The sequence below is a fragment of the Penicillium oxalicum genome, chromosome VI (assembly GCF_001723175.1).
Source record: "Penicillium oxalicum strain HP7-1 chromosome VI, whole genome shotgun sequence".
Classification (NCBI taxonomy): Eukaryota; Fungi; Ascomycota; class Eurotiomycetes; order Eurotiales; family Aspergillaceae; genus Penicillium; species Penicillium oxalicum.
Window position 1 is genome coordinate 303718 of NC_064655.1, and position 16384 is coordinate 320101.

General features: G+C 46.5%; 3 protein-coding genes across 3 annotated transcripts; 2 read left to right on the forward strand and 1 right to left on the reverse strand.

Annotated features, from left to right (window-relative positions):
* Positions 1-535: 535 nt before the first annotated feature.
* On the forward strand, positions 536-1093 carry POX_f07433 (uncharacterized protein; the record flags this gene model as incomplete). The annotated part of the gene is made up of 2 exons (XM_050116234.1): positions 536-700; positions 752-1093. 2 exons carry the CDS (start codon positions 536-538, stop codon positions 1091-1093), a joined length of 507 nt encoding a protein of 168 aa, XP_049966373.1.
* Positions 1094-4595: 3502 nt separating this feature from the next.
* Positions 4596-6756, reverse strand: POX_f07434 (Vegetative incompatibility protein HET-E-1; the record flags this gene model as incomplete). Its single annotated transcript, XM_050116235.1, has 3 exons — positions 4596-5312; positions 5371-5532; positions 5572-6756. 3 exons carry the CDS (start codon positions 6754-6756, stop codon positions 4596-4598), a joined length of 2064 nt encoding a protein of 687 aa, XP_049966374.1.
* Positions 6757-8938: 2182 nt separating this feature from the next.
* Positions 8939-9686, forward strand: POX_f07435 (uncharacterized protein; the record flags this gene model as incomplete). The annotated part of the gene is made up of 2 exons (XM_050116236.1): positions 8939-9257; positions 9307-9686. The coding sequence occupies 2 exons, from the start codon at positions 8939-8941 to the stop codon at positions 9684-9686; spliced, it is 699 nt and encodes a 232-aa protein (XP_049966375.1).
* Positions 9687-16384: the final 6698 nt, after the last annotated feature.

Below are 16384 nucleotides of genomic sequence, written 5' to 3' on the forward strand. Positions count from 1 at the left end.
GAAATCTCAAGCTTGGAGTTTGAAGTGGTATGTATAGACTTGATCTGGTGATATCAAAGTGACTTGCGATCTTCGTAACTTTTGAGAAATAGTGCACAATGAATAGTAGCATACATAGCTCGAAAACTTTTCTTCAAAATATTGAGAGTTGATTCTGACAGCGTGGCTGACACTACATTATCAAGTGTCTCGCTTCCCTAACAAAATACTACCAAACTTCTTTGTTGAGAGATGCTGAATCGTTGTACATACACCAGTATAGCCTTTTGGAATATCGAATAATGTAACCAAGTATTAGGACCATTGCATTTTCATCACTGGAACTGTCTACGCGTCATTGTCACTATATTTAGCCGGTTCTGATATCATACGCCCCCCGTGACTTGCTTTGTCTTTAACTAAAACTACGTATCCAACCACCACAGCTGGGGCAAATAATACTTATAGATAATATATCAAATTCTCTATCCTGAATCTATTCACGTTTTTGTGAGACCGATTTTCAACGGAAGCGGTACTACTAGCGGCACCATCCATGTCGACGATGACTGAACTCCAGGATGTAATGCGGGACTTACTTCTACGAGCCCAATTCTCGGAAATGGTGATTCTTTGCCAAGCAGTTACTTTCAAAGTCCTCCAGGCTATTATTTGCACTCAGTCAAGCTATTTCTATAGCGCGATCTGTGATGGCTTCCAGGTATAATGAATAGGGCATAGCAGATATATTCGGTCACTGACGTTTTTCTAGGAGTCTGCCGACAAAGCTATTAACATCCGAGATGACACCCAAGAGACCATGGAGCGTGTTCTGTCCTTCCTCTTTCTCAGGGAGTATAGCGAGGACGGGCACATAGTTCAATATCAGCCCATGTCAGCGCTGGCCATCTCTGGTCACGAGTCTGAATTATCCGCTTCAGAAGACAAGCCAGAAGACACAGCGCCAGAAAATACAGGGTCAGAAAATACAGAGCCAGAGAACCAAACTGCTTTCAACAATATTGAATTATTCATCGCTGCTGATAAGTACGAAATCCTTCCATTGAAGACTCTGGCTACTTTGAAGTTCTTTCAATGGGCGAACACAAATTGAAGCTCTCCAGTGTTCTACGAAGTGGTCGTAAAGTTCATAACGTCAGTACCGCCACATGAAACAACTCTCCGAGAAGTGGTTGCCGACGTGATATCGAGGCATGTCTTCGACCTTATCAAAGAACCAGAGATTGTTCACATTTTGAATTCCTTTGGATGCCTTAGGTCTCTGGTTATTGTGAGATTAGTCAGCAACGAGCTACTTAAACGACCCAATGAATATGACAATTTTCGAGGACTTGTTCAAAAGATAAACTCCTCCAAGCGATGTCGGCATTTTTTGAAGCCGTTTAACGTGCGGTTACAAAGCGGGGGGTATCTCGATGAGAATTTCCGCTGTGCTTCTTGCAATACACGACACTGAAGCGTCCTATTCTAGATGATCTTTCCGGTTGTCAATTTTGATGGTGATGTCACGTCGCCCCGAATACACAAACTGCCACTGTATGCGAACTCTGCTGACGGCTTGAAGGTACTCGCCAGCTAACTGATCGACTGCTCTACGGGTCGCAGGGAGAGTGTGTTGACAACTGTCCGTCTTTTTCAGATCTGGGACTCTTAAGGTCCTACCTGTCAAAATCCTATGACTACATAATGCTTGTTGGAGCTTTACAATATAATGACAGAACAGACCATCTCACTGCTCCAAAGCCAAATATAGAATGATTGCCAGGGATTGTCGAGTCCCCTCAAATGATAAATTCAAAAGGCACTAGCGTGCGCCAATCAAACAGACAGTGGAGCTGGGATTAGAAGTGGGCCAATCAAATCTTCCCAACAAGCAACACAAGCAGCAAGCAAAAGCCCATACAGTAGCATTCTTCGAACCCTTCTCATTCAATGTGGATTTCATTTTCCATACGCGACCCTCTCAATATGGTGGAATTCAACAGTATGATATTTCATGCACAAGAGACTCACACCTGGACCAACGCAAGATAGTACAGTCAACCCGAAGTCGGCCATGCCTCTAAGACGTCAAAATCCTAAGTTAGGTACTAGTGAACTGATCCAGTCCTAGCCCCTCAAGATCTTCATCCAGGGCCCCAAACATGGATGCAAAGGAGGCTTCACGGCAGCGGGGCTTGTAGTTAGACCCGTAGCTCGAATATCCCGAATATCTCGAGGACGAATCATACCATTCTGGTGATTGAAAGGCCATTACTCTTTGCACGAGAGACTTGTAATTCAAATTCGGATAAGGACATTCGGGTCTCGGCAAACGTAGAGCGTTTGACTGGATAGTCAGAGCACCGTACATGATCGAGCGACATTCAAAGCGGCAGCGCCGAGCACCGATTAGAAATGATTTGCATGTTTCATCGAGAAAGCCAATTGAATTCTCAATGGCCTTCTCTCTGCGTTCATTGATAGAAACTACAATACCGTAAGTTTTCAAGCATTCAGAAGAGTGTACATGCTCCCACCTATGACGTTTTTCGAGATTGGAAGTCCTAAAGTATCAATATAACCATTGCTCTGTGACATACAGGGCCACTCGAAATTAGTTTCACCCAATCCTTTCTTTTTGATAGTTTTTGTAACTTTATCCTGCATCATGCTATACCAGTTATAGTTAGGCTGCCCCTGAGTGGATGCTTGGCAGTATTCTTGTACCGTTGTAAATAAACGTTTAAAAATAGCCATGGTATGATCTTGGATAGAGATTCGTTGTCTCGAAATGCTACCTTGCAAACAAATCAAACAGTTCAAGTGGAAGGGGCAGTTCGTTGTCTCGCCACGTTCGCAACTCACATTTCCACCTTCTCTCAACCTCTCTCGTCCCACAGCTGAAATTCCACAGCTGAACCTGGTAGATGAGCGGTAAGACGTGCACAGCTAGGAAATCAGGTGGGGCATTTCATTACAGCGTTTTCCCCCTATCTCCATGAATGCTGGATTTCACGTTGAGCCTATCGCCTGTTGAGACCTGGAGACCGGAAGAGTGCTAAAGTCGGACTCAACAGGAGACTGTTGACCATGATCAACGACTCTCTTTGCGACCGTCACGATTCTCAAGCTTATACGCCAGATGTCTCGGGCCAGGATTGGCAATATGCACCTACTCCAGGATACTCTGATTACACCCTCCAGGATATGGATCCACTCCTTCACCAGCTTGAGGATCGCTCCTAGCCCTGGCTTCCCCCGGGCAAGAAGTTCCAAGAGCTGACGAAGCTTATCCTCCATGCTCACCCTCTGCTCAGTGAGCAGGTGAAATCATTTCTAGTAAAAGTGTTGGGGGGTGCTAGGGTACCGGGTGCAACAATCGAAAACAACCCGTCTGAACTGCTACAGTGCCCCTAGCTGGGCAATTTTTGTGGGCGTAGCATGACTAATCTTGGCAGATATATAGCATCTCCTTTCTTCGGGCATCCACCAATCCTGCTGCGCCGAGAGGCCTTTTGGTTCCTATCCACGTCATAAATACATCTACTACGTCTATGTTATGGCTTTCTTTCATGTTGCCCTTTTCGATTACGGCCATGTGGCCTTCTCCACTCTCATTCGCGGATAATGGATCGAGAGGAAATCGATGATCTCTCGCGGGGTCCTCGCCAGGAGGACTGCCCCGTCTGCACACCTACATGTAACCCCGCTCTCATGTTGCGCATTCCATTCTTTGCTTTTTCTGAAAGCTCAGCTCGCATCATGTAACCAGATCGGACGAAGAGGCCTAAGTGCTATCGCATGTTAAATAGCCTGAGATCAGAGGGGTCTTGAGGGATCCTCAAGAAACAGTTTTGTCACCACCACACTGCTACCTTCTTCCTTACCTGACTGACAGGCCACTACCCTGACTAGTAGTCTCTTTACAGTCTAGCGAAGATGGCTAAGCAAGAGTGTTCAATCGCTGGTGAAAAGGCGATGAAGGGGGACAACAAGTGGCTTTAGAACGCCGTAGATGCGGCTCATACGCTATGCAGGGGATTGTGTTCTGAGAGTGCGAGGAATATGACACGACCTGATGAACAACCGATTGCCACAGTTGTTGCAGATATAGCAAATAAAGAGGGCTTAGCAGGCCGATATTCTGCAGGCAACCACAACAGGTTGAACCCATTATAGGTTATCCATGAAGAGTCATCACTTAAGCCATACCCATAAGTTCCTGTCAAACGATGGGGGCTGGACGCACCAGGGTTGGTGGATTTTAGGTTTATTGTATCGACCTTCGTGCGAAGAAGATTTGACTCGGTTCTATCAAATTGGAGGAAGTAAGGAAAGCGAACCTCAATGGTAGATGTTCCCTGGCCGGTGGGTGAATCCCAAACTGTCACTGTCATATCATCCGACGCTGATACGAGTCGGCTGCCATCTGTCGACCAAGCGATCAACGTGGCAAGGCCAGTATGTCCCTCGAGGATATACGTGCATTCGCCAGTGGCCGGATTTCAAATTCTGACGGTATTATCAACCGAGGCGGATGCGAGCTTGCTTCCATCTGGCGACCAGACAATTGATTTAATCCAGTCACTATCACCCGCGAGGATACACGCGCACTAGCCAGTGGCCGGATCCCAGATTCTAAGAGACTTATCTTGCGACGCTGATGCAAGTCGTTTTCCATCTGGCGACCATGCGATTGATCGGGCGGAGCCACTATGCCCCTCGAGGATAGATATGCATTCACCGGTGGCCGGATTCCAAATTTTGATGGTTTTGTTATCCGACGCGGATGCGAGCTGGCTTCCGTCGGGCGACCAGGCAATTGTGCTGATTTGTTCACTATTCCCCTCGAGGGTTGATTCCAGCTGGCCGGTGGTCGGATCCCAGATCCTAACAGCCTTTCTGAACGATACTGATGCAAGTCGGTTTCCACTTGGTGACCAGGCGATCGTGCGGACTGAGTCACTGTGCCCCTCGAGGCTTGATTCGGGTTGGCCAGTGGCCGGATCCCAAATCCTGACAGTTCTATCCCCTGACGCGGATGCGATGCGGCTTCCATCGGGCGACCAGGCGATTGACCAGATAGAGTCACCATGGCCCTCAAGGGTTTGAAGACACGAATTCCAAGTCTCATCTACCACTGGGCTATTCATGACCCACCCAGGTTTCTCAATTTGGTAGATTGTCCTCGTGGTACTTTGAGTCGGGCTGAAGATAAGGGCTGCATTATATACTTGAAGCGGACAACATTCAATTCCTTGTCTGTGGTATCGGATGAATCGTGATGCGTCTTGGATTTTGTCTAATTGGGCCCGGTGCTCGCCTTTCTCCTATAAATATTACCAGGTGAGGAGAGGAAATTACCTCAACATTATAACAATCACTTACCTGCAGTAACTCTTCAAGCTTCAGCATAGCCGTTATACCTCGAGATAAGCTTCGCAAAATACTAAGAGCTTCTAGCAAATGAAGATATTTCTGTCCCGGAAAAGAGCACAGATACTCTCCATTTTGAGGGCCGTGGTTTTCGTCATCATCACGCCAACCTGCCTGAAGGTGATCAACCCAGTACAGACACGCCTATCTTACGCCTGCTAAAGGATCTGGGCTAGGTTGTGTGACTTCCTCAATCGCCATTCCAACAAACTTTATATCAAAGATATTACGCCGAAGCGTCTTGAATAACGATTGTAGAGATCGTGAGAAGATAGCATAATGCTCAGCTTCTCTACCTTTGGCAAAGAGTTTATCTTGCGACATTTCGAGCAGAAAATCTTTTGCGGACTGATGGATGAAAACAATAACGTTCTCATGTAATGTCAGGAATGAGCCGCAAGTTGCGATAATCTCCAGTAAATCTTCTTGGTCATCAGAGAGATCATCAGGTGTCTCAATCAGGGTGGCCAGTTCAGGAAGGGCGATCGGCTGATACACTATTGACATGACAGCCAGTATTCGCTTGCAGAGCTCAGCATCTTCCGACTTCCGAACCTGATCAATCATTCGGCAGTATAATGCATCCAGTCCAGGAGGGAGCTCGTTAAGTTTCTTCAGGACATGCCTCCTCGATGTTCGGCTGAGATCTTGACAAACCAGGGCCACCCAGAGGAAAGTGCCCTGCGAGTTTCCCAACATGTGACCGCTGACAATATCACGGACTTCATCTTTATATTTTTTGACTTTTGTCAACTGATCAACCTTATGCTGAATGAACTTTCTTACAGCGTCAGATACAGATGCCTCATTTAGTTCCAATGAAATCGGCGCTGTCTGAGCTGCAGTATCCAGATGTTCTTCAGTATCAGGCCAGTTACGGCTTGAGACAATCCACTTCACGTGCGAGTGGGTGGACGATTCCCGAACAATCAAGTCCAGAAGGAAAGGGAGATCTGTTATGCACTCGTCCAGCGCATCGTTCACCAAATAAATATTCTGTAAAACCGGATCTCTCAATATATCGGTGAAGATTTTCGAAAGGACATTCCATGCGTTTATGTCCTTAAACAGCGTCTTTCCCGCTTGGTCGTACCGGCTCCGTACATGGGAGGGAAGAGTTGGCCGTTTCTGAATTAACGAATATATCAAGCCACGGAGGACGGCTGTGGCGTTATTGATTCGCACATCAGTAGCTTGGCAGAAAAAAAAGATATATTCGTCGTATCCCCGCCGATACATTGGGTCAATTCGTCGATGATGCCGCACAGAAGCATTGTTTTGCCTTTGCCGGGGTCTCCCCTGATCCATAGGAGACGACTGCTCTGGTTGTCCTGCCATTGTTTGAATTCTTCGTTGTCAAAAATCCAGCAATATGAGTCTTTCAGCAACCCTCCATTGGTCTTTTCAATACGGTCTTTATCATCGTAACGGTTTGTTGTTCGTAGATCTCGTAAGCACGCCTGATTCAATGACGTTTCCGATTGTGCTGAGGCAATCGCACCAATTAGTCAAATTCTGTTAGAGTCGTGTTTGTCCTGTTTTCCTCCACTTACAGAACTGTGCAGTGATATGGCCATAGTTCTGTCCGACCTGAATCCCTGAGTTAGGGCCATCGTAAGATATATAAAGAGGTGAAACTGATCTCGAGTAGCCCTGTAGCGATGGAAGTCGATGATTTGAACTGAGAAGGGAGTCGGAAAAACCAGGCGATCCACAACCATAAAATCAAATCCCTGGAAGCTATCGGCGGGATTTTCTCGTCCAGCTTCTCGATCCACAGCTCTGTCAGAAAATGCACAGTCTCCTGGCATTCATAATAGTCTGCAATAACAGTAAGCTTTGCAAGCATCTCTGGGGTGAGCTTCCTAGGTATCTGAGAGTGTTGAGCGTGAATGGCCCGAAGTAATATAATGAATACCTCAACATCCCAGCATTCTGCAGTGATCTCAACTGAGCCCTTCTGAAAACAAGCGATGCTTTCCTTCCAGCCTCCAGTAAGCAGCCATTTAAAAACCGGAGAGGCAAACATCAAGTGCTTCGCAGAGACCTGGATACGCGAGCAATTGTAATCCAAACGGCTCTCGACAAGAGATTCTTCGGCAAGGGAATCTTCGGTAGCAGTGGCCTCAACAGCGGGCTCTTCGACAGCAGTGGCCTCGACGGCAGTCTCTTCGGCGGCGGCCCTTCTTTTCTTGTCCTTCCGCTTCTACTTTTTATCCTTTTTATACTGTTTCTTATCGATCTATTCCTTAAGACCCAGCTCTAACGGTATATAACTGAATCTTGGAATCCCAGTCAACCCCTGAGAACCCAGGGGATTGCCAAGAGATGGTCCAGAGAAGTGTGCATTCCCGGCCAGTTGGGCAAAAGGGCTGTTCGTGTGAAGGGCTGTAGCAGAATTGATTCAATTGTACTAGGCCACATGCAGTTTACAACAATCTTGAGGAGAGAAAGAAGCAAGGACAGGAGTGGTCGCGGTCCTTAAGAGTGTCGATCCCTTATGCATGCAATCCTCTAGAACCTCGTGATAGAATCGCTCAGAATTCTTCTGCTAAGACGATATCCGAAGGCCATGACACATGGTTTACCACCGGGCTCTGGCCCGTCACAGCTGGAACAGTCTATGATTAAAACAATCAATCTTCAAATCTCTTCCGAGGAGTAACTGTGTCTACAGTATTGTCAGGTAAATAGACGGATCATACATGGTAAGTGGAGGAGATGAACCCACGTGGCGCATCTGAGTTTCCCCCAGCGCGGGAGAGCCACCTCGCTTTTGCTTCCTCGCGCTACGACCTGTATCTACAGTCCACTTTAGCTTTTTTCACTATTGCTTAATCAACTAAGTCTGCGATGGGATTATAAATTTTGTATGGGTCTAATAAGCTTCGTTTTGGCGGAAGGCTTGGGGCTGTTCGCATGAGATTAGTTCTAGAGGTAATCAATGAATAAATTGATCAATTTCCGTCTACCCCGGGATGAATAGCAGCTGCTCCAGGAACTTCACCTTGAGTTTTGTTACGGAACTCAAAGAAACGCGGGGGCCGCAACTATTTGAGTAGCAACCGTGAGCCAATCATTCTACGAACGCTAGAGACTAGCGTTGTCACGTGCGATTCAGTATACTTGAGCGCGCCCCAGGGGCCCGGGACGGAAATATTCAGGGCAGGGGCCAGAGGCGGCCTGCGACTAGCCGTCGCAAACAATACTAGATTCCCAGGAGCTCAAAACGGTAAAAAGTACTTCTGAAGACGTCTTGGAGACAAGTGGTGTCAATTTCACCGACGGTTTGTATTTAAATCTGCTCTCCGGAAGCGATTGCCCTCATAGTTTACCGGTTAACCATATCTTTCCAGGGAGGTAAACCACTCCTGTACACTGTCCAATACCGACTTGGTCGTATAAATAGCCTGAAATGGTCTGGCACAACACTAAGGTTGCCCCTGAGTTGGGCACGTTCGCTAATCCTATATTGATCGAAGGTAATCTTTCCCCTTTAGACTCAGCTTCTGATCCAAACATGACCCGGGTTGACGACGGTCGATGTCAAGATGAGCCAGACCAACTTGGTTCCAATGCCGACACTGAAATAATGACTACACCAGAGTTTTGGGGATCCTTGACCAGTGGAAACTTCGCCCATCTGGGGGAGCATGAAGCAGCTGTTGATCCGTTTTCTATTCATGTGTCCATCAGGTCGCCAGTCCATGAGGATCTCACAGGCCTTCCGTCATTCGAACAGTTTCAGCCGGACCGCGAAGCATTTCAATTCACTGGGTATTCATTTGACAACTCCTTTGGGGCAGCAAGGATGGAGAGCGCTATGAAGGGGTACGAAGGTACGCTCAGCTAATATCCATTTGAGACTAGTATGCTGAGTCTTCCTAGGGAGCGAGCAAAGCACGAATCAAGGAAAAACTTCTGGGGCCGAGGAACCCAAGAAGGACCGCAATGTGCCTGATAGTTTTTCGGTAACCCGCAAAGCTGCCCCACAAGCAATATCAATTCAAGCGGATAATACCTTCAGGAAGGGCTTTTCAAGTGGCCCCTATGATATAGGACTTACAAATCCCAGATCATCGCTTGAAGCAGCGGATAACACCAACGAAGCCTGGTCCTTAGGCAAAACTGCCTTGACCTGGGGTACTTCCGTATCTACTGCTATTGGCGATGAACTAGCGGCGATTCACGATCATATGGAGCACTGTCGGAACGCAGATTGTCTACAGGCTAAAGCATTTTTTGATGGGATTCAGCCCCCTCGTTAGTGACTCCTTGCTATTCGCGTTGATACAACCTCTGAGACTTGATTTTACAGAAAGCTCGCTGCCAAGCCACACAAATAGATCCACACCGCTACAGGGACGAAGCGAAGAAGGCCGTGTGACCATGCGATTCCATGTCCCAGGATTCCAGAGGGGGCCGAAAAAGCCAATGGAATTTTTAGTCAACCAAGTCATCATCCGAACGGCTTTTTTTCCGCTAGAGATACCTTGCAGTCTAGAGACTTTCCGGTAAGACGACATTCTCTTTGGGCGAGGTGCTGTGGTCGCCTCTTTGGAAGGAAAAAGCCCAAGATTCTTTGTTATCTTCTCCCCTAGGGTTCACCAGAACGATCACGGTACTCATGTCTGTGCATCACGCAAACAGTCAGAGGGGATCGTGATAATTGAATCAGCTGGACCACAACGAAAAAAGGGAGCCAATTGGTGGCACGACTTCACCGGGAGAGTTTCTATTGAACTTTATAGGAGATGGCCCCCTTTAGCCTCGGATTACGAGGAACGGGAAGACTTTGGCCATGTTGTCCTGAGCGTTCATTCAGACAACGCAGACCCAAAATTCTTTCTCTCCTTCTCTTCCGAACTGTCTTCAGCTAATCACAATCCTCATTCGCATACGCCTAGTAAAGGCGCAAGTGCACTATCAATAGCTGGTGACACTATTACTCAGGAACCAACGGAGCGAGCTGGTACTTCTGGAGATAATTTACCACTTAACTCCCATGTGGAATGTGTGAAACGCAAGTTTTTTTCTGATGGGTTTCAATTTCAACCCAGACGATCGAAGCGACTGACGATAAAAGCTCGGATCCAGCAATAACAGTTACTCGTCCTCAGCTCCCTCTTGTGGCCGTCTACCAAGTTTCTATTAGATCGTATCAATCTAGACCCATAATACTCTGCTAAAAAGAGAGACTAGCCATGAATGCTTCCTGGTGGGCGACTGAGGAAGCGGGAGCTACACGATTAGGTCTGGCTGTGTAAGCCCTAAAATCAACGTTGATTAGCTTAATCTTCTAGTATCTAACTCTATGCAGTTCCAAATTTCTTAATTCCACAATAGGTGGGCTGGCATTTGGAAACTTTATCGGAGTTCCATGCCCGGGTTCTCAGTGAGCTCGTTTCTCAAACCGGGCGTGACAGTCTTCCTTTTTCAATCAGTTGACGATGAAAGCGATGAAATTGCGGCATTCTTGTGGTACAGGAAACTTGAATGTCCATGCTTCCAGGATTATTTCTGCGGTCTGCGGAGCGACGAGGGATTCTATCCAGGATTTGACTAACTTTGAAACTCAGCTGCTTTCTAGGTGAGTAAGGAAATTAAGAACACAGACTCATGTTTTCTGGTTGGAAATGGTGTCTGTGTTACGTCCCAAGAGGATAGATCGGTGCACTTAACGAGGGTATCAAGACTCGAGAACAGAAAGAGGAATACTAAGCTACTTGTCATAGTCTGCTTAATATGGAGTGAGTTTGGGTAGATTACTTTGTCTAGTATGTACTGGAAGGCGAAACATATGCTTTAATATTTGGAATTTGGTTTCGATTTTCTCGTGTCCCCCAAGACAACCAGCCATATACAACTTTTTTTGCACCAAGCTCCCTACTACCATAATACAGTACTACCATGCTCACTTAAACGAAAGACATAGTCGATATATACTGGGCCTCAATTTCTGCGATGATGCCAGGAATATCCTCCCAACCTCGTGCGATCGTCGTCACTATGCGGCTATGGGACTGTGAAACGGTATTTCTGAATGAGAATACCCTGAGGGCTCAGTCAAATTTGAGATTGGAGGGAGGACAAGGTACCTACATATAAGAGAGAGTAGGCACGGGTTGACCTATTCATGGCGGGCTTTCACATGATTCTCCATCAGTTGTGAGATGCATACAAACCTTGGAAAACATACTTGTATGCGATGACAAGCTCTAGGTTTCCTATTATTGGGTCTGTTCAAATCTCTTGGGCCACCCAGCATTGTTGCAGTGTCGGCCCCTCTAGAGAAATGAGGGACCCTCCCCGGAGTGCACAACGGGTCATTACTATAACATGCGGGGGCCAGCGTCGGGTTATTTCGTGTCAGCTATATTAACTACTTATTGCAGCTCTCCCTGCGGCGAAATGACAGCCATTCAACACAAAAATCGGAAGTCAAGTCCGCCAAATCCTCACGTGAACTCGGCGTCACTTCCACAACTTGCCTAATTGTTGTTGCTGATAAAATCGAAGTAAGTGAGCCATTCCGAACACGATGAAAATGAAGATGACTCTAAGCTGTAGCATATTCTTTAAGGCTTTATAATGGAACCGGAGACATTTGGCTCTCTCGCGACTCTCAAAAGTCTTATCTAGAGGCACGTTTCGGCCCGTCTGTTGATCTCGGAAAGCGTCAAGGATCTTGTCAAATGTCTTCTGATAAACTGGTGAATTCTGAAGACAATTTATGTTGCGTGCCTCGATCTCTAGGCTGACTCTCGTGCAATGTTCAAGCAACTTTTCACGCAGCAAATGATTGAGAAGTGGAACCTTGTCTTCGTCGAGTCAACCTTTAGAATCCAGTCAGTAACAACCGTCATACCCTTTTTCAACAAGCGCCGAGGATTCATCAATTTTACACATCCTAACCACCATGTTAGCCTTAGGTTAGAGTATTTCAATTCTAGCTCAAACAATCCAATCCAACTGTATGCCAAATCTCCGCAGATATCGTAAGTGATATCGCTAAGCCAATCATCGTAGGATTCGGCTCAAGAGGGTTGATTATGTTGAAACGAAGAACAGGTCATCTCGGATACACTGACTAACGTTTCCAAAGCAGCAAACTGGAAACCAAGGAGCCTTTCCTTTGAGCATTGGTACTTATAGAGCCCTTTATTTATATTGCTGTTACTCATTTCAATTGCCATGTAGGCGTGTGACGAAGTGCTTTAATTGACCATCCCTTACTAGTGCTTGTTGCTTCGCTAGCGGCAAGATTCGGTCTCCCATTATCCTTGGTCGACTCAAGGTGACTAACAACTTTTGCATGTGAAGTGGAATAAACAAGGCCGTCTTTTCAAGAGACAACGCGGTTAACATCGTCAGTGCGTCGATGCCGACGGTATAGGTGTTCTCCCAAGCTTTCCCGCCGCTTAAATCCATTCCCAGAACTGCGATTGCAGTCCGTGTAGGGACACATGATCGAAATTATCGCGTTGGTGTAATTTTTGTGCACTTCACGCCGGTATGGTAAGAGACCACCGGGATACGTGAAGCCTTGTCCTCTGTTGCAGCCTGGCTCATAGCATCTGTAGGGACGGTCGTGCTTATCCATATGTTTACTAGGGGAGAGAAGAGTTAGCGTCAGATTATAATACAGGAGGATAATGATATAGAGCTACTCATTTCCATTCACGAGAAGGCCTAAAAGTTAGCGGCATAGGCTAGCAGTCTTGATGGTCACAGTAAATTTGGTTGTCGGCGTTCCTGGGAACGGCCCGGGTACGCACATGCTAACGCCTGCCGTCCATATTATTGATAGTGAATTGCTTGTTAATTCGGAAGTGTTCTGGAAACTATCCCGTTGAAGCCAGAACATATTTATTCAGAGCAGCTTCGCTTACACTTCGAAATGAGGACTATGATGGTCAGGTTGCAAGCACACTTAACACAAATTACGATAGTATTGATAGAGATAGAGGTCCTACGTGGTAGGGACTCAAGAGAGAGATGAAGGAGATAATGATGGTAAGATTGGTGGGGAGCGAGACTATGCTATCTACCGCTAGATCATGTGACTCATAGCAAACAAGTATGACTGGCCAGACAGGCGAGACGTCAATGGTTAGGATGCTTAGATACTCAAGGAGACATGATTAGGACTGGTAGTGGTTGTAGACGACGTGAGTGGGTTAAATGTGTTCATGTTTTGATGACCTCATACACTGTTTGTTGAACATGAGCTTGATTAGTCTTCCAGTAGTCAATAGGCCCGTTCAAAAACGTGAGTTTTGCACTCATCTAAGATAATTCGCGTTTCTCCTACAACTGAATTTGATTGAAGGGATTTAAGCCCAAAGTCATGGTAGTACAGCAATGTGAAGCATTCCCTCGTTCCTGATTTACTTTGATAACGGAGCTTCCTAAGGCACGAGTTCTTTGGCCGCACAAATCTTTACACGTAGAGAGACGAGGTCACCGATAGACTGAGGCTCCCTACGAATCCACGTTCCACCACGCACAGTATCTCTGCTACTATTATGGTACACCACAGAGAACACAATATCAGGTCCGTTAAATATATTGTGATTGTACAGTATGCCATAAAGGCATTCGAAACGCCTCCCCCTATCCAAAAAGGCAATGCATATTATTTTGGGCTAATAAGTGGTTATTACATCCCAAGTGTTGGAACACAGTAAGCCGCACGTGACTACATCCTATCACTGATAGGATGGACTGGATATACAAGGACACTCTTTTAGCATCATGTATTTAGTTCTTCGCGATCAATTGCACATTGTTACTTGGTTACTACCCTGAGCACTTTGCACTTCACAGTTCAACTTTAGGACAACCCGACCTACAGGTAGGGGATCTACTCGGTGGTAACACTGAGTGATTGACCTACTTGGCGCGCACCTCTGGCACGTCTTGCAAGACACTCGACAGGATCGACAGGATCTAGTCCGCAGTAAGGCTTCGCGAAGCAACGGTACGATTGAGAGACCAGGTCTTGAGATGCGAAGTTAGGATAGCAGGCAAGTATCAGCCCGGGACGTTCTTACTCACAGTGACCAGTCGGCACCGCGTAACACATAGCTCCAATGGCCCAACGCCTCCTCCGCCAAGGCGACAACACTTTCGTTGATAGGTTCAGGCGGTTTCAAGCATTTCAAAGCCTTTGCACTTATCCAGCAACAATATAGCATTCTGACTAAGGTCCTCTAGGGTACCCAAGTCCAGAAGTATGGAGAACCAATTCTCGAATAAGTCAGGGCCTCTAAGGCCAGTTTTGCTGGAGGAACCAACACAACCTCACGAATCGGAGAGGGCTTTGATGGAGCTGGGTACGTCAATGATTTCAGGCAAACAGGGAACATGCTAGCTAAAATTGCTCTCTCATCAACTGTTCATCTTATAATGCGAATAGAAAAACCGCTGATAACAGGCATGTGGACTCTGAAGCCGTAAGGATTATTGGGAGTCATGTATGACGACCACAATAACCGTAAACCTGAAGAAAACATATACACAGCTCTCGAACGACGTGATATCTATATTCGTGATTCTGTTCGGATGAAATCTTGAACTTGGCGGTAGACAGTCCGTTCGTGAAGTGCTTTTACCCTCCTTGCCGCCTCTGGAAGCAGACTGAGGCGATGCTTCAAGCTGCGCTTCTGTGGATGGGAACGACAAAGCTGGATCTGCTATTGAATATTATCCTTGAGCTGGAAGAATCGATCGTCCATCTTCGATAAAAAGGTGGTTATGGCCTGCCGAAGATGCGCCAGCATTCTTGCCTACTTACCTCCTCCAATGTGCCCCGCAAACTCGGCCGCAGCATCCAGCTTCTGGTAAAAGCCGGAACGGTCTTGCATAATCCTATGGACAGCGGCGTGACGAATATCGGATACCACACGTCTCAACTTGTCATTTTTGACTAGCACCTGGTGGAATCCCACGGAAATAACGGTCTTCCTGTGATGGCCCAGAAAAGTCAAGAATTTATGTAACTCCATAGATTCGGGCCAGGTCAGCCCAAAAACCTTGCATTCGCTGGGCAGCCAAGTCTCAACAAAGTAAAAGCCATATGTTTCCAAAAGCCTTTGAACTGTTTGGAGCACTAGGTGTTGCACTTGAAGTAGTACATAAGTAGACGAGCTTGGAGTGAACTTCTGAAACATCTCTGGATCGGAGTCAAACCCGTTACTTTCACTATGGGTTTCCATGATACTTACTGGCACACGATTTCTTCAGTAGAGGGCGCCTCAACATTGATCCAGGGGCTCTTATAATCCAAGCAGTAAGGCAAAATGAAGGCATTCTAAATACAGTCGAATACTCTAAAAGCCACCGATGCGAGGATCGCACTTCTCAGCAGCCGAGGTCGCTGAAAGGTGGCCAGCGACTTTGTGCGGGAGAATCAATTAATTCCGTGTTAAATAAATGGCCCGATACTCAGGCTGTGAATCTGAGGCGTCCACACAATACGGCACATAACGATATTATTTTACAAGAAAATAACGCTTCAATATAAATACAGACATGCCGCTTTACACCTCTAATCCCTCCTTAACCGTACTCTTGCACTCTCGTATTCTCACTACGGCATCACACATTATGATCCGAGGAGCGATTATCTGGATATGTTTGACACTTCTGATGGTCATAGTATACATTCCCATTGAGTAATGAGAGTTTCAATATGACTGAATATGCTCTAGTGTTCTGGGCTCGTTATCCGGCAGGCGCGTGAACCCAAAGGCCCCGTGGAGGTGAGTTGAAAAGTCAAGCATTAACACAGACTCTGCTTTTGCTGATTTAGATCTAGAGACATCTCCCCGATGATGTCGAAAGATTGGGTGACATTAGACCAATTCCGATTAAACGCCTTTCGAGTTAAACACGGACTGACACTGGAAGGCGTAGACCACATCCCCCGCTTCACAACTCATAGGCACATCCGAGCTCGCCA